The 19,609-nt window shown below is 35.6% G+C and overlaps 1 protein-coding gene across 3 annotated transcripts in view; it reads right to left on the reverse strand.

Moving 5' to 3' along the window:
• The window catches only part of CHM (CHM Rab escort protein), a 265,730-nt gene that overhangs the window by 62,044 nt on the left and 184,077 nt on the right, over positions 1-19,609 (reverse strand). For all 3 annotated transcript variants that reach the window (XM_045051291.1, XM_004000686.5, XM_019824049.2), the window contains one exon: positions 18,002-18,098. In XM_045051291.1, the coding sequence (XP_044907226.1) occupies positions 18,002-18,098 (97 nt within the window). The remainder of the gene's footprint in view (positions 1-18,001; positions 18,099-19,609) is intronic.

Here is a 19,609-nt window from a genome sequence, read left to right on the forward strand (position 1 = left end):
ATCATGCAAATGGATATCAAAAGAAAGCCAGATTAGCAATATGTATAATCGACAAAGTAGACTGTAAAACAAGAAGTGTAATGAGAGACAAAGAACACTGTATAAACAAAAAAGGGGACGATCCAACAAGAAGATATAACAATTGTAAATATTTACAAACCAAATAGGAAAGCGCCCAAATTACATAAAAGAGTTAATAAAATATAAAGGAATTAATCAATAATATAGTAATAGCAAGGGAATTTAACACTTATAAAAACAAAAGATCATCTAAATAGAAAACAACAAGGGCATAATGGCTTTGAATGAATCACTGGACCAGATGGACTTAACAGATATATTCAGAATGTTCCATCATAAAACAGCAGAATACACATTCTATTCAAGTACACACAGAACATTCTCAGGAATAGATCACATATCAGACCACAAAACAAGCCTCAAGAAATGTGAAAAGATGGAAGGTATACCAAGCATCTCTTCTAAATACAACATCATAAAACTATACATCAACTACAGGAAAAAAAAAATCTTAAAAGACCACAAATACAGGGAGGTTAAATAACATGCTACTAAACAATGAATAGATCAACTAAGAAATAAAATAAGAAAATAAAAAATACATGGAAACAAGTGTAAGTGAAAACACAATGGTTCAAAACTTTTGGGATGCAGCAGAAGTTATTCTAAAAGGGCAGTTTATTATTATTATTTTCTTTTATGTTTATTTTTATTTTTGAGAGAGAGAGAAACAAACAGAACACAAGTGGGGGGGGGGGGGAAGAGAGAGAGGGAGACAGAAGCTGAAGCAGGTTCCAGGCTCTGGACGGTCAGCACAGAGCCTGACACGGGGCTGAAACTCACAGACCCCAAGGTCACAACCTGAGCCAAAGTCAGGTGCTTAACTGACTGAGCCACCCAGGCACCCCTAAAAGGGAAGTTTAAAGCAATACAGGCCTACCTTAAGAGGCAAGAAAAATCTCAAATAGACAACATAACCTCATACATAAACAATACAGAAAAGGAACAACAACAAAAAATAAAACCAGCAGATGGAAAGAAATGAGTATTAAAGCAAAAATAAATGATGTAGAAAACTAAAAAAAACAACTATAAAACAGATGAATGAAATGAACAATTTCCGTGAAAATTAATAAAATCGATAAACCACTAGCCAGACATATCAAGAAAAAAGAAAAGGGCTCCAATAACTAAAATCACAAATGAGAGAAGAGAAATACCAATAACCAGAAATATAAACAATTACAAAAGTATACTATGAAAAACTATATGCCAACAAACTGGAGAAACGGGAAAATATGGCTAAATTCTTGGAAACATAGAACGAACCAAAATTTAAATAGGAAGAAAGATACCATTGGAACAAAGTGATTTCCAGCAAAGAAATTGAACAGTAATCTAAAAATTCCCAACAAACCAAAGTCTAGGACCAGATGGCTTCACAGTCAATTTCTAACATTTAAAGAAGAGTTAATAACTATTTTTTCTCAAACTACTTCAAAAAATAGAAAAGGAAGGAAAATGTTCAACTCATTCTATGAGACCAAAACCAGATAAAGACATCACAAAAAAGAAAACTACATGCCAGTATTTCTGATGAACATAGATGAAAAAATACTCAAGAAAATACTAGCAAACTGAATCCAAAAACACGTTAAAAAACTCATTCACCATGACCAAGTGTGGAATTTATTCCCAGGATGCAAGTGTGGCTCAATATCCACAAATCAATCAAACTGATATATCACATCAGTAAGAGAAATGATATAAACCATATTATCATTTCAATAAATGAAGAAAAAGCATTTGGCATAGTACGATATCCATTCATGATAAAAACCCTCAATAAAGTAGGTCTACAGGGGATGTACCTCAACATAATAAAATCCTTATATGAAAAACCCACAGCAAACATCATACTCAATGGTGAAAAACTGAGAGCTTCTTCCCCAAAGATCAGGAACAACACAAGGATGTCTGCTCTCACCACTTGTATTCAACATAGTACTGGAAGTCTTGCCACAGCAAGCAGACAACAAAAAGAAATAAAGGCCATCCAAATCAGTAACAAAGTAGTAAAATTTTCACTATATGCAGATGATATGATACTATATATGGAAAACCTGAAACACTTTACCAAAAACTATCAGAATTAATAAATGAATTCAAGAAAATTTCAGGGTACCAAATCAATGTACAGAAGTATGTTGCATTTATATACACCAATAATGAAATAGCTGAAAGAGAAATAAAGCAATCCTATTTACAACTGCAACAAAAATAATAAGATACCTAGGAATAAACTTAACCAAAGAGGTGAAAAATATGTATTCTGAAAACTATAAAACAGTGATAAAATAAATCCAAGAATGGTGTAATGAAATGGAAAGACATTCCATGCTCATGGGTTAGAAGAATATTGTTAAAATGTGAATACTACCTAAAGCAATCTATGCAAAGACTCAATGCAATACTAATTAAAATATCAACAGCATTTTTCACAGAACTAGAACAAACAATCTTAAAATTTGCATGGAACCACAAATGATCCCGAAGAGCCAAAGAAATCTTTAAAAAGAAAAGACTTCAAGAAGTATTACAAATCAAAACAGTATGGTGTGCTGCAAAAATAGACACATAGCTCAATGAAACAGAAAGGCAAACCCAGAAATAATCTCATGATTATATGGTGAAATAATCTTTGACAAAGCAGAAAAGAATATCCAGTGGCAAAAAGTCTGTTCAACAAGTTGGGTTGGGAAAAGTGGAATAGCAATATGCAAAACAATGAAACTGGACCACTTTGTTACACCATACACAAAATAAGCTCAAAATGGATTAAAGACCTACATTTGAGACCTGAAACCATAAACATTCTCAAAGAGAACACAGGCAGTAAGTAGAAACATTTTTCTAGATATGTCTCCTGAGGTAACAAAATGAATTATGGAGAAACAAACAAGAATGAATTATTGGGCCTACATAAAAAAAAAAAAGAAAAAAAAAAAAAAGAAAAAAAAAAAAAAAAGCTTTTGCCCAGCAAAGGAAACAACCAACAAAACTAAAAGGCAATCTATCAAATGGGAGAAGATAATTGCAAATGCTTTATTTGATCAAGGGTTAGTATCCAAAATGTATAAAGAATATCCAAAATGTATAAAGAACTTAGAAAACTCAACAGCCAAAAAACAAATAGTCCATTAAAGTTGACAGAAAACATAAAGACATTTCTCCAAAAAAGACAAATAGATGGCCAACAGACATGTGAAAAGATGCTTATTATCACTGACAATTAGGGAAATGCAAATCAAAACTACAATGAGATTATCACCTCACACCAGTCAGAATGGCTAAAATTAACAATACAAGAAACAACAGTTGTTGGTGAGGATGTGGAGTAAAAAACCTTCATGAACTGTTGGTGGAAATGCAAATTGGTACAACCACTGTGGACAACTGTATGGAGGCTCCTTAAAGTTAAAAATAGAACTTCCCTAAGACCCAACTATTGCACTACTGGCTATTTACAAAAAGAATACAAAAATGCTAATTCAAAGGAATACATGCACCCCAATGTTTATCGCCCCAATATACACAATAGCTGAGATATGGAAGCAGCACAAGTGTCCACTATTGATGAATGGATAAAGAAGATGTGAGATATAATGGAATATTATTCAGTGACAATTGCAACAACATGGATGGAGTTAGAAACTATAATGCCAGGTCAGAGAAAGGCATATATACGTATATATATATATACGTATGAGTGATTTCACTCATATATGGAATTTTAGAAACAGAACAAATGAACAAAAGGAAAAAGAGACAAGGCAAGAAACAGACTGTTAACTATAAAGACCAAACTGATGGTTACCAGAAGGCAGGTGGGAGGGGCGATGGGTGAAATAGGTGAAAGGGATGAAGGAGTGCACTTGTGATGAGCACTGGGTGATGTATGGAATTGATGAATCACTATATCATATATCTGAAACAAATATTAACACTGTATGTTAATCTGAAATTAGAATAAAAAATAAAAGATGAATGGTGTGGCTTAGACCTTGTTGAATTTGTGGAGACTTCTTTTGTGACCTAATATTTGATATGTCGTGGAGAATGTTGCATATACAATTGAAAAGAATGTATATTCTGCTGTTGTAGGATGGAATGTTCTGAATATATGTTACACCCATCTGGTCCAGGGTGTCATTCAAAGCTACTGTTTCCATGTTGATTTTCTGTTTGGATGATCTGTACATTGATATAAGTGAGGTGTTAAAATCCTCTGTCATTATTATACTATTATCAATTATTACCAATAATATCAATGTACCATTATGTTTGTTATTAACTATTTTATGTATTTGGGTGCTTTAATGTTGGGTGCATAAATATTTACAATTGTTATATCTTCTTCTTGGATTGTTCCCTGTATTATTATATAACGTTCTTCTTTGTCTCTTGTTACAGTCTAGTTTGTCTAACACAAGTATTGCTACTCTGGCTTTCTTTTGACATTTGTTTGCTGGATAAATGTCTCTACATCCCCTCACTTTTATTTTTATATTAAAGTTTATTTATTTTGGAGAGTGAGAGTGAGAGAAAAAAACGCATGTGTGGGAGGGGCAGATAGAGAAGGAGAGAATCCCAATCAGGCTCCATGCTGTCACCTCAGAGCCTGACACACGGCTTGATATCACAACCTTGAGATCATCACCTAAGCCAATATCAAGAGTCAGATGCTCAACCAACTGAACCACCCAGGTGCCCCCATCCCTTCAGTTTTAATCTTCAGGTGTCTTTAGGTCTAAAATGAGTGTCTTGTAGGCAGCATATAGATGGGTCTTCCTTTTTAATGCATTCTGTCATGCTATGTCTTTAGACTGTAGCATTTAATCCATTTACAGTTAAAATAATTATTGATAGGTATGTATTTATTGCCATTTGTTACTTCTTTATGGTTGTTTTTGTAGTTCCTTTCCCTCCCTTTCTTCTCCTGCGCTCTTCCCTTGTGAGTTTATGACTTTCTTTAGTGATATGCTTGCATTTCTTTGTCTTTATTTTTTGTGTAACTGCAATAAATTTTGATATGTGGTTATCTTTAGGCTCATACATAACATCTTATGCATACAGCACCCTATATGGTGTCATATTTTATATCCTTTTATTTTGTGAGCCCCTTGACTGATTTTTAGAGATATACTTATTTTTATTGCTTTTGTGCTTCCTAGTTTTCTTACTGTTACTTATGATCTTTCTTTCCCATTCAAAGAGTCCCCTTTAACATTGCTTGTAGGGCTGGTTTAGTGGCCATGAGCTCTTTTAGTTTTTGTTTGCCTCAGAAACTCTTTATTTCTCCTTTTCTGGATGATAGCCTTGCTGGAAAAAGTATTCTTGGTTTCAGGTTTTTCCTTTTCAGCACTTTGAATATATCATGCCACTCCCTTCTGGTCTGGAAAGTTTCTGCTAAAATATCCCTTGATAGCCTTATGTGGTTTCCCTTGTTATGTAATGGTCTTCTTTTCTCTTGCATTTCTTACAAATGTTCATTTATTTTGAAAAAGAGGGAAAGGGAGAGGGAAAGGGAGAGGGAAAGGGAGAAGAAAAGGGAGAGCGAGAGGGGAAGGGAGAGGGAAAGGGAGAGGAGGGAGGGAGGGGGAGAGAGAGACAGAGAAAGAACTGACTGAGCCACTCAGGTGCTCCTTTTGCTGCTTTTTAATAAAAACTGTTTATTTATTTAAGAGAGAGAGAGGGAGAGAAAGAGTGTGTGAGCAGGGGAGGGGAAGAGAGAGAGGTGGAGAGAGAATCCCAAGCAGACTCTGTGCTGTCAAATGCAGTGCCTGATGTGGGGTTCCATCTCAGGAATCATGAGATCATGATCTGAGCCAAAATCAAGAGTTGGGCAATTAGCCGACTGAGCCATGCAGGCACCCCACTCTTGCTGATTTTTAATTTTTTTTTAAGTTTTTTTTGAGAGGGGGGAGGGGCAGAGGGAGACGGGCATCAAGAGTCAGATGCTTAACTGATGGCGCCACCCAGGCGCCCCTACTATTTTCCATTTTAATTACTATATGTGTTGGTGTGGACCTGCTTGCATTGAATTTGTTGGGGGATCTCTGAGCCTTCTGGATCTGGATGTTTCCTACCTCAGATTATGGAAGTTTTCAGCTATTCTTTTGTCAAACACATTTTATGCTCCTTTTTCTCTCTCTCCTTCTTCTGGGATCCCTGTAATGTAAATGTTATTTTGCCTGATGGAGTCACTGAGTTACCTCAATTTCCATAATTTTTTTTTACTCTCATTTATTTAGGTTGATTCCTTTCCCTTACTCTGTCTTACAGGTCATTAATTCCTTCCTCTGTTTCCTCTAGCCTGCTATTTATCCCATGAAGTATATTTTTAATTTCACTTATTGTGTTGATTCTTCTCTGATTGGTTCTTTTTCATCTGTTAAGGGTCTCACTGATGTCCTCCACTTTTACCTCAAGTCCAGTGAGTACCTTTATGATCATTACTTTAAGTTCTCAATCAGATATATTCCTTATATCCATTTTGCATAGGTGTCTTGCTATGGTTTGGCCATGTTCTTTCATTTGGGACATATTTCTGTCTCCTCATTTTGTCTAACTGTGTCTGTTTCTCTGTGTTAGTAACGGCAGCTATGTCTCTTGCTCTTGAAGGCAACGGCCTTATGAAGAAGAGGTTCTATAGTGTTCTGCAGTGCAATGTTCCTTGTTGCCCAGTGCCTGGCACTTCAGGGAGGGGCTCCTATGTGTGTTGCCTATCCCCTTGTTGAGTCCTGGCCTCCCTTTCCTTCAGTCCAGTTGTCTGCAGAGGCTCTCTTTGCATGTTGTATGGTGTTTGGTCCCAGGTGGGTGGGGTGCATTTTCAGAAGGTGTGTGGTCTTCTTGTAAAATGAGACTTGCTGTTGCCATCACTGAAACTGAGTTCCCACAAAACGTGTGGGTCAGAAGACAACGTGTTGGGTTTGCACAGGTCTTCTGGCAGAGGGGTCCTGCAGCACCCGGACTGAAGGCAAGCCTGACTGGGAAGGGGAGATCCATTGAAATCTGGGTGGTGAGGTGAGGGAGGCTTGGTGTAAGCAAGTTAGGTAGCAAGTGTCATTGCTGTGCTGGTTCTGGTAGGTGGTGGTGTGTTTATGCTGTGGGTGGGGGAGGGAAATGGCGCCTGCCAGGTCCTTTGTTCTTGGAATGCTCTCCCAGTGATCCCTGCTTCTCTGAGCCAAGCTCTGAGATGAGTAATTCTCTCCCTCCCATCTGCCTCAGACATTTTTCTTTCTTTTTTTTTTTTATTTTTATGGATTTTTTTTTAGCATTTATTTATTATTGAGAGACACAGCATAAGCATGGAAGGGGCAGAGAGAGAGGGAGACACAGAATCCGAAGCAGGCTCCAGGCTCCAAGCTGTCAGCACAGCGCCCAATGCGGGGCTTGAACTCACGAACTGTGAGATCATGACCTGAACCGAAGTCAGATGCCTAACCAACTGAGCCACCCAGGCGCCCCTGCCTCAGGCCCCTGCCTCAGACATTTTTCAAGCTGCCATTTCCATACTTTATCTCTGCAGGGTGTTTTTTGTGCTGTCTCCTTAAGAGCAAGGATTCCACTTCCTAATGCTCTCTGGGCTCTCCCAGAATTGAGCACAGTGATTTTTAAAATTCAAAGCTTTAAATCCCACTTGTTGTAAGAACTCACAAAATTCATCCCTTCTTGCTTTTGAAGCCAAATGTTATGGCTATTTGTCTTCCCTGTGCAGGTCCCCTGGTGTGATACTCTGTTTCTCCCCCTTCTCTGCACCACAGTCTCTGTCCCCACCTAGGATGGCCATAGTCTGTTTTATTCTCACACTGTATCTTTGCTTTTCCTACCTTCTTCAATATGGCCTCTTTTCTACCTTTAGTTTGTTCTTCCAGTCTTCAGATTGTTCTCTGGGTTATATATGCTGATGTGAGTGTTATCTAGTTGTATTCATTGGATGAGGCAAGCTTAAGATCCTCCTACTCTGTCATCTTCCCAGCCTCCTCTCCTCTTCTTATACATCATTTTTAAGGACAAGATCATGCCCCTTATTTTTCTTGAAGGATTCTTTAGATTTTAGAGCACAGTATTTCCTGCATTCAACATTTGTTGCTTGTATTCTTTGTTAATGTTTATTTATTTATTTAAAGAAAGGGAGGTGAGAGCATGGAAGGAGAAGAGAGAGAGAAAGAGAGAGAATCCCAAGCAGGCTCCACACTGTCAGCACAGAGCCTAACATGGGGCTCGATCTCATGAACCATGAGATCATGACCTGAGCCAAAATCAAGAATCAGACACCCAACTGACTGAGCCATCCAGGTGCCCCTTGTTGCTTGTATTCGTAAGTTACATTGCTTTGCTGCTGTATTTTTTTTTAAGTTATTGCTGTTGATTTTCCCTTCCCCACTAAATTTAAAGCTTCCTGAGATCAGAAAGCTTTCTTCATCACTTTCTCACTTACAAGACCTAAAATAATGTCCTCTACTTATCCCACACTTTTGAAAGAATACTGAATGAACCAAGAAATATACTTGCAACACTTAAAATCAAGGGCTGATATCTGTAATGTTTATATTGCTCTTGTAAGTTGGTAAGAAAAGAATAAGCAGTATAATAAGTGGAAAGAATAAGGAATTCACAAAAGTATAAATATCCAATGTTCAAAAACTTCAACTTCATGAGTTTTTAAAAACAAGTTTAAACAAAATATCATTTCCAAGTTTCAATTTGGCAAAGGAGTTTTGCTAATAACCAGTACTCTTGAGGGTTTGGAGAAACAGACATGCTTGCTTATAAACTACCACTGAATATGTAAATTGATACAACTCTGGGAGGGATACAATTTGACACTATATATGAAAAGCCTTAAAACTCTAGACACTCTAGGACTTCTACTTCCAGAACGACTGATTAAAAGGTACTTTTTCCTCTTCCTCCTGCTAAGGCATAGATAAAAATCTTGGACATAATACATAAAACAAACATAAGATGACTCTGAGAGGTATACAGAAGAAAGGAGGCTAGCTAGGGACCTTTGGATGAAAGAAACAAAATAGCAGAGTTCCCTGGGTTTTCTTCTTGCTTCATATAGCCCAGACTGGTTACTAGTGAAACTAGCAACCCAGAAACATCAATGGGTTCAGATAAAAAAAAAAAAAATCCCAGTAAAAGTGTTCTCTCTAGTCAAGGATCAATAAAGAAGCCACCTAGTAAAAGAGAAAACTTTTAGACAGCTATTACTCTACTCCACTCAATCACCACACACACACACACACCTTAACCCTCTACACTCACCATTAAAGGCTGAAGAAAGAGTCTAGACTTCCACCCCACACCAGCTTGTAATGAAGTTGTCTCAACCGCCCCATTGGGGGAGGATAACAAAAAAGGCCAAGTAAGGAGCCAAAACCTTCATTCTCACCAAGAGTAACAACAGTCTTCATCCTCTGCAGTGTCAGTAGAGACCATGGCAGGATGCTGGACTTCAACCCTTCCCCAGCAGTAATGAGGCACCACTGACACCACCAATGGTGTGGTGTCAGTGGAAGTCTAATGGAGAGTGTGGTCTCCCACCACTCCCTGAATAATGAGGTCATACCCCTCTCCTGATTGTGTCAATGAAGACCATGTGGGGAACAATAAATTCCTGTGTTCTTTCTAGCCAGGGTGAAATCAGTTAGAGGCCTAGTGGAGAGCCTACAATATAATCACTCTGCAGTAATGAGGAAATTCTCCAACCTCCAGGTTCCAGCAGAGGGCAAGTGAGGAACTGGGACTTACATTTCCCTGACAGTAAAAAGATGGCACTCCCTTTTTCCGCCAGAGCAATGTCAGAGGGCTCCTACTAAAACAGAATAAGATCCAAGTCCCATTACAGAATAATAAAAATGCCCAGGTATCAATCCAAAACTACTCATTATACCAAAAAACAGGAAAACCTGAACTTGACTGCAAAAAGACAATCAATGACAGATGCCAACATGACACAGCTAATGGAGTTAAACAAGATTCAATGCAGCCATCATAAAAATGCATTAGTGAGCAATTACAAACCTGCTGGAAAAAAATGAAACAACAGAAAGTCCCTGCAAAGAAATAGAAAGCCTCAGCAAATAGGAGATTTAAAGGAGAACTGGAAATTTTTAATCTGAAAAATACACAAATTAAATTAAGAAACCATCAATGGATGGCTCAACAGAATGGAATGGACAAAGGAAAAAATTAGTGAACTTGAAATGATGCAATGCAAAATGAAAGAAAATAGCCTACATAAAAATGAACAGAAAAACACATACTTTGGGCTCTTCTTGCTCTTTGTACTATCTTATTATTATTACTACTTTGGCTATATTCCTTTGTATAATCCACTGTCCCTAGCATGATAAATTCCTCTTAACAGGTATAATAAATATTTTTGAATAAAGAAATAGAGCCTCAGAGACATGTGGAACTATAGTGAAAGATCTAATAGTCATGTTACATGAGGAAAAAGAGGGTAAGACTGGAAAATATTTGGAGAAGTAAAGGATGAACACTTCCTGAATTTGGCAAAAGAAACCTGCAAATTCAGGAAGCTGTACAAATCTCAAATAGAATAATTCCAAAGAAATCTATGCCAAGACACATTATATTAAAACTTACAACAATTAAAGACTAAGAAGAAAATCTTGAAAGCAGCCTGAGGGGAAAAAGAACCACATTATCTATATGGGAAAAACCATTCAAATAATAGCAGATTTTTCATTAGAAACCATGGAGGCCAGAAAGAAGTACAGCTTACCATGGACTACTACTAAGTAATAAACAGGAATGTACTATTGATACATGCAACAATTTAGATGAATCTTAAAATTACAATGAGTAAAAAAAAAAAAAAAACAGTCTCAAAAGATTAACTTATTGTATGACTCATTCTAAATGACACCATCAAAATGACAAAGTTACTAAGATAGAAAACACATTAGTGGTTTCCAGGGATTAGGTGCCCAGTGTGGGGAGGGAGAGATACAGCTATGGATACAAAAGGGTAATGTTAGGAATCATTGTGGGATGGTCACAAGCATCTACACAGGTGATAAAATTGCATACACACATTATAACAATGTCAATTTCCTGGTTTTGATATTGTACTATAATTTGATAAAATATAACTATTGGAAGAAACTGAGTGAAGGGTACATGGGACTTCTCTGTAATATCTTTGCAAATACCTATGAGTCTATAACTTCAAAATAAAAAAAGCCTACATACTTTGACCCAATAATTCCACTCAAAAGTTTTTAAAAATTAATGTAATTTCACAAATATTTATTAGGCCAGCTGTTTTTTTTCTAGGACTATGATGTAAAAATTTTCACTTAATCTCAATAGCATGATATTAAAGATGGCATACCCACAATCACTGAAAATATCAAAGACATACAAAAAAATTCTGTTGTATTAAGTGTTTTTGAAAAGTAGATTATAAAATATATAAAATAGTACTGGATACTTATGGAATATATATATGTATATACATATAAAAAAACAAGGTAAACACATACCAAGTGTTTGTCATCTATAGGATTATAGTAATTTTACTTTCCTTTTTTAAACTGTCAATAATGAATATTGTTAGACTGGAGATACAAAAGTACTTCACATAGAGAAATAATTTATAAAAATAAATTTATAAAAGATATTCAAAACATAAAATAAATGTAATTCAGAAAATCAAAGATGAATGTAGTTTTATATTTAAGATACTAATAAAGATAAAAAAGACATGACAAAAAACTGGTAAAAGTAATAGGGAAAAATAATAAGGGTAACTGTCATGGTAAAGATTTACTTATATCACAAATCACTCTAAAAGGGGGAAAACCATGAGTAAGCTACTCCTCAAATGGAAATTTAAGATTACAAGAAGGGCAAAGTTTTCTTCACTCTGCCTACTAGCAACAAGCTCCCACTCCTCTCTGTTTAACCACATTTTGACATTTTTTAGTAAGCAGTAGTTCTACAACTGAAGACATTGTCATGTTTTCATTAACTATGCCAAACCAGATTAGTCTTCTGCTTCTCATAATTCATGTAATAGTTTGAAGAAAAATTAATATAAGTTTACAAAATTTTTAAGATACTGTTTCTTCCCTCCTATGAATCTCTCCAGTCTGCTGTTTGTTGGTACCACTCTTTTGGTACTTTCATATTCTGCCTCTTACAGAGACTTTTGTGTTTGTCTTATCTGTCCCACTAGATTGTAAGTACCCTAAGGTCAGACCTATGTTGTACTCAACTACACCTATCCTGAAATGTCTATTAGAGTACACTGCACACAGTTAATAGTGTCTTGCTCTATTAGGTGTCTAATAAGATTATGAACATTTCAAATTAGGGATGCCACTGTGTGCTTCTTTGTAATCACTACAGTACACAATTTAGATCTAGGCATAATGACATCTAATGTATCCTTGCTGGTTTCTACTTACTGAAACATCTTTACAAAATATGTGGTAGAAGGCATGATATCTGAACAGTGTTAGAGACAAAAATTTTGATACATATTAGTAAAAGAAATGAAAGTACTATGTAACTTTAGACTCATAAAAACGTTAAGTTGATCATTTACATATGGTAGAAGATAAGAAACTGGATTAAGAATTCTAAGGAAAATCAAACAAGAAAACCAGTAGAGTAAAAAAAAATTTTTTGAAAGTATGTTTGTAATAAGCATAAGTAAAATTACAAAACGAACTGGAATGTCACAGAAATTCACTGGAGAACTTAAAAATGGGGCCTATGAAGATTTAGGTAAAAAACTAACTAGAGGCAAGGGGAAGGTATAGAATGACTTATTGTATGAACATAAAGTATGTGAACAAAAAGGTGTGTGAATAAAAAAAAAATATGGTCAATAGCTAGACCAAAACACACCTAGGATCTAGCTTACTTTATTTGAATTTGTTTTGGTGTCGTTTTTAATCTCCCAAAATTTATTTTTGTATTTAATTAATACTTTTCTTCCTCCAAAATGAAGATAGGAAGGAATCCACCTCAAAAGAAAGAACAAGAAAAAATGACAGCCAGGGACTTAATCAACATAGATATAAGCAAGATGTCTGAGCCAGAATTTAGAATCTCGATGATAAGAATACTGGCTAGGGTTGAAAAAAATGCATTGAAATAAATCTGGTCAGGACAAAAGTAAAAATGCAATAAATGAGATGCAATCTAGAATGGATGCCACGACAGGAAGGATGGATGAATCAGAGCAGCGAATCAACAATATACAAGAGACACTTATAGAGAATAATGAAGCAGAAAAAAGGTGGGGGGGATAGGCAAAAGAGCATGATATAAGAATTAGAGAACTCAGTGACTCATTAAAAAGGAATAACATCAGAATCATAGGGGTCCAAGAAGATGAATAGAGAGTAAAAGGGGTAGAAGCTGTATATGAGCAAATCATACTGGAAAACTTTCCTAACCTGTGGAAAGACACAGATAAAAAAAATCCAGGAAGCACAGAGAACTCCCATTACATTAAACAAAAACCAACCATTAACAAGGGAAATCATAGTCAAATTCACAAAATACACAGACAAGGAGAGAATTATGAAAGCAAAAATGGAAGAATGTCCTTAACCTATAAGGGAAGAGAGAACAGATTTGCAGAACATGTATCCACAAAGTGTGGCAGACTGGAATGGAGTGGCAGGATATATTTAACATGCTGAATCAGAAAAATATGCAACCAAGAATTCTTTATCCAGCAAGACTGTCATTCAAAGTGGAAGGAGAGATAAAAAGTTTCCCAAACAAAAATTAGAGTTCATAATCACTAAACCAGCCCTGCAAGAAATTTTAAGGGGGACTCGCTGAGAGGAGAAAAGCAAAACCAAAACAAGAAAAAAAGTCACAAAGACTAGAAAGGACCAAAGAACACTAGCAGAAACACCAACTCTACAAGCAACACAATGGCAATAAGTCTATATATTTCAGTACTCTAAATGTCAATGGACTAAATGCTTCAATCAAAAGACATAGGGTAACATTATGGATAAGAAAACAAGATCCATCTATATGCTGTTTACAAGAAGATCATCTAAACAGAAAATCTACAAGGAAACAATGGCTTTAATGACACATGGGACTGGGTGGACTTAACAGATATATTCAGAACATTTCATCCTAAAGCAGCAGAATATACATTCTTCTTGAGTGCACATGGAACATTTTCCAGAATAGATCACATAGTGGGAAACCAGCCCTCAACAAGTACAAAAACATCAAGATCATACTATGCATATTTTCAAACCACAGTGGTATAAAACTCAAAATCAACCACAAGAAACAATTTCGAGAGACAACAAATACTGGAAGACTAAAGAACATCTTACCAAAAATGAATGCGCAAACCAAGAAGTTAAAGAGGAAATTAAAAAGTACATGGAAGCCAATGAAAATGAAAATACCATAGCCCAAAACCTCTGGGATGCAGGAAAGGTGGTCATAAGAGGAAAGTATATACGAATCCAGGCCTTCTAAAGAAGGAAGAAAGGTCTCAGATACAGAATCTAATCCACAACCTTAAAGAGCTGCAAAAGAACAGCATATAAAACCCCAAACCAACAAAAGACAGGAAAATACAGATTAGAGCAGAAATCAATGCTATTGAAACCCAAAGCAAATAAACAAATAAATAAACAAAACCAGTAGAACAGCTCAATGAAACCAGAAACTGGTTCTTTGAAAGAATTAACAAAATTGATAAACACCTAGGCAGATTAATCAAAAAGAAAAAGGACTCAAATAAATAAAATCAAGAATTAAAGATGAGAGATCACAAACACTGCATAAATACAAACAATAATAAGAGAATATTATGAGCAATTATATGCCAATAAATTGGGCAATCTAGAAGAAAAGGACAAAATCCTGGAAACATAAACTACCAGAGCTGAAACAAGAAGAAATAGATAATTTGAACAGAAATTTAATTAGTAATCAAAAATCTCCCAAAAAACAAGAGCCCATGGCTGGATAGCTTTCCAGGAGAATTCTACAAAACATTTAAAGAAGAGTTAACACCTATGTTTTTGAAGCTGTTCCAAAAAATAGAAACAGAAGGAAAATATCCAAATGCATTCTATGGCACCAGCATTACCTTGATTCCAAAACCAGAGAAAGACCCCACTCAAAAAGGAGAACTAGAGATCAATTTCCCTGATGAACATGGATGCAAAAATTTTCAACAAGATATCAGCCAACCGGATCCAACAATACATTAAATGAATTATTTGCCACGATCAAGTGGGATTTATAATGGGATGAAAGGCTGGTTCAGTATCTGCAAATCAATCAATGTGATACATCACAGCAATAAAAGAAAGGACAAGAACCACATGATCCTTTCAATAGATGCAGAGAAAGCATTTGACAAAATACAGCATCCTTTCTTGATAAAAACCCTCAAGAAAGTAGGGATAGAAGGACCATAACTCAAGATCACAAAAGCCACATACAAGAGACCCATTGTTACTATCATCCTCAATGGGGAAAAGCAGAGCTTTTCCCCCAAGGTCAGGAATATGACAGGGATGTCCACTCTTGCCAGTGTTATTCAACATAGTATTGGAAGTCCTAACCTCAGTAATCAGAGAATACAAAGAAATAAAAGGCATCCAAATTGGCAAGGAGGAAGTCAAACTTTCACTCTTCACAGATAACATGATACTCTATATGGAAAACCCACAAGATTCCACCAAAAAAATGCTAGAAATGATTCATGAATTCAGCAAAGTCACAGGATATAAAATCAATGCACAGAAACCAGTTGCATTTCTATACACCAATAACGAAGCAATAGAAAGAGAAATCAAGGAATCTATCCCATTGACAATTGCACCAAAAACCATAAAATACCAAGGAATAAATCTAAGCAAAGAGGTGAAAAATCTATACCATGAAAAATATAGAAAGCTTATGAAAGAAAATGAAGAAGACACAAAAAAATGGAAAATTATTCAATGCTCCTGGGTAGGAAGAACAAATATTGTTAAAATGTCGATACTACCCAAAGCAATCTACATATTTAATGCAATCCCTATCAAAATAACCCCAACATTCTTCACAGAGCTAGAATAAATAATCCGAAAATTTTATGGAACCAGAAAAGACCCCACATAGCCAAAGCAATCCTGAAAAAAGAAAACCAAAGCAGGAGGAATCACAATTCCAGACTTCAAGCTGTATTACAAAGGTGTAATCACCAGGACAGTATGGTAGTGGCACAACAGACACTCAGATCAATGGAACATAATAGAGAACCCAGAAATGGACCCACAAACGTATGGCCAACTAATCTTTGACAAAGCAGGAAACAATATTCAATGGAATAAAGACAGTCTCTTCAGCAAGTGGTGCTGGGAAAAGTGGACAGCGACATGCAAAAGAATGAACCTGAACTACTTTCTTACACCAAACACAAAAATAAACTGAAAATGAATAAAACGCCTAAACGTAAGACAGGAAGCCATCAAAATCCTAGAGGAGAAAGCAGGCAAAAATCTATTTGACCTCAGTCATAGCAATTCTTACTTGACACGTTTCTGGAGGCAAGGGAAACAAAAGCAAAAATGAACTACTGGGACCTCATCAAGATAAAAAGCTTTTTCACAATGAAGGAAACAGTCAGCAAAACTAAAAGGCAACTGCAACGGAATGGAAGAAGATAATTTGCAAATGACATATCAGATAAAATGTAAGTATGCAAAATCTGTAAACAACTTATCAAACTTGACACCCAAAAAACAAATAATCCAGTTAATAAATGTACAGAAGGCATGAATAGACACTTCCAAAGAAGACATCCAGATGGCTAACAGACACATGAAAAAATGCTCAACATCACTCATCATGAGGGAAATACAAATCAAAACCAAAATGAGTTACCACCTCACACCAGTCAGAATAGCTAAAATTAACAACTCAGGCAACAACAGATGTTGGTGAGGATGTGAAGAAAGGGGAACTCTTTTGCACTGGTGGGAATGCAAACTGGTGCAGCCACTCTGGAAAGCAGCATGGAGATTCCTCAAAAAGTTAAAAAATACAATTACCCTACGACCGTGCAATGGCACCACTAGGTTTTTATCCAAAGGATAAAGGAGTGGTGCTTCGAAGGGACACATGCACCCCAATGTTTATAGCAGGGCTATTGACAATAGCCAAAGTATGGAAAGAGCCCAAATGTCCATCCACAGATGAAAGGATAAAGAAGATGTGGTACATATATACAATGGAACATTACTCAGCAATCAAAAAGAATGAAATCTTGTCATTTCCAACAATGTGGATGGAAGTGGAGGGTATTATGCTAAGTGAAATTAGAGAAATACAAATATCATATGACTTTACTCGTGTGGGATTTAAGACACAAAACAGATGAACATAGGGGAAGGGAAGCAAAAATAATATAAAAACAGGGGGGTGGAAAACATAAGAGACTCTTAAATATAGAGAACAAACAGGGTTGCTGGAGGGGTTGTGGGTGGGGGATGGTTAGATGGGTAAGGGGCATCAGGAAGACACTTGTTGGGATAAGCACTGGGTGTTATATGTAGGGGATGAATCGCTGGATTCTACTCCTGAAATCATTATTGCACTATATGCTAACTAACTTGGATATATATTTATATATACATGTGTGTATATATATATGTGTGTGTGTCTGTATATATACGTGTGTGTGTATGTATATATATATACATATATATATACATTGCCTATATACATATATATACATTGCCTATATACATACATATATATATATATATATATATATATATATATATATAAGCAAAACTATAATCAGAACCCAGACAACTTTATCAATGGTTGTCCCCCTTTACTCCCAAAACAAACACATAAGACAACCAGATTCTACTGTGCTCACATGTGCCTTTCATGCATGTCATTGTTGAGGAACATAATTCAATGACCCGAACAGCAAAAGTTCCTGTCTCCACTGCTGGCACTGTCAAAATGGAAATCTGAAAAGTAGAAATAAAATATTAGACATAAGGGGTAGATCTCATTTTCATTCTTCTATCATTAGAGTTTAGTTAACTCTCAAATTATCTTTTTTTCAAACTCCATGATGTTTGAAAAAATTTAGCTTGTAAAGATTTTAGAACAGAATTTGAAACATGTAACATATACATGTGCCTGAATGTCCAATTTCTGCATTATTTATATACTTATATATCACATATGTTACATTCGTATAATTAATTCATGGACAAGAAATGTTTCAAATATCTTTAATATTTGTTAAATTCTTCACTTATTATTTTCAAAGGATTAAATTATGACTCATTACTTCTGAATTATATGCACTTCAGTATTTGAAAACAGATCATATTAATTTTGATTATTCATAATGGCTAAAAGCAGTAGGTATAGAGTGTTAAAATTTAAAAATGTTACAAATCTGAAAGATTGAAATAAGCAAAGTAATATGTCAACAGTGTAGCCAAACATATACCAAAATGTTTCCAAATGAATGTCTTTAATTTAAGGATTCCAGCACTAAAACTAGAAACCCAGAATTTAAAGTAAAATGGAAAATTATTTTAAAATAATGTTTATTGGGGTACCTCAGTTGGTTGAGCACCCGACTATTGATTTTGGCTCAGGTCATGATGTCACGGTTTGTGAGATTGACTGACTACATCTGGCTCTGTGCTGATAGAGGGGAGCCTGCTTAGGATACGCTCTCTCTCCCTCTGTCTCTGCCCTTCCCTTGCTAGGGCTCTCTCTCTCTCAAAATAAATAAATAAATATTTAAAGTATTAATTAATTAATGTTTATTGATATGCAGTATGCTGATATGCTATAGGCACTACTAATATATTGCATGGCCTTATAATTAAAATGACAATCAGGTCAATGTTTCTCTATAAAACCAAAAGTTTCAATATTAATTCTCAATTTAATCTTCAATCTGAGAAAACTATATTCTCTCATATATAAAACACTTGTCAAAATGTGAAGCCCAATTTACACTTTTACCTGTGAGCACTATGCTTAGATTTTGACTCGTGATGTCACATTGATAGCCAATACAGGAAATGCCTACAAGTTCTCAAAACAGATATTCTTTTGATAACCATGAATATTCTACTATCACATTACTTAGAAGTACATTTTTGGGCTTAAGATGTCCCCAAAACTGTGTTCTCCATATTCCTCTTAACGCCCTTTTGCTGCTGGATGTCCATGACACAAAATGTACTTTAAAGAGAGAGGAACCAGTAAAACATGTATCTAATGTATAATAATTATCAAATGATTATGAGTAAAAACGTTTAAAGCCAGAAAGGTATTGTAGGAACTGCACCAACATTCAGGCATAGCACATTTTATTGTGCTTTGCTTTATTACACTTTGCAAATACTGCATTTTTTTTTTTACAAATATGAAGGTCTGTGGCAACCATGCATTGAGCAAATCTACTGGTACCATTTTTCCAACAGCATTTTACTTACTTAATATCTCTAAT

Source organism: Felis catus, chromosome X, assembly GCF_018350175.1.
Source record: "Felis catus isolate Fca126 chromosome X, F.catus_Fca126_mat1.0, whole genome shotgun sequence".
NCBI classification, from domain to species: domain Eukaryota; kingdom Metazoa; phylum Chordata; class Mammalia; order Carnivora; family Felidae; genus Felis; species Felis catus.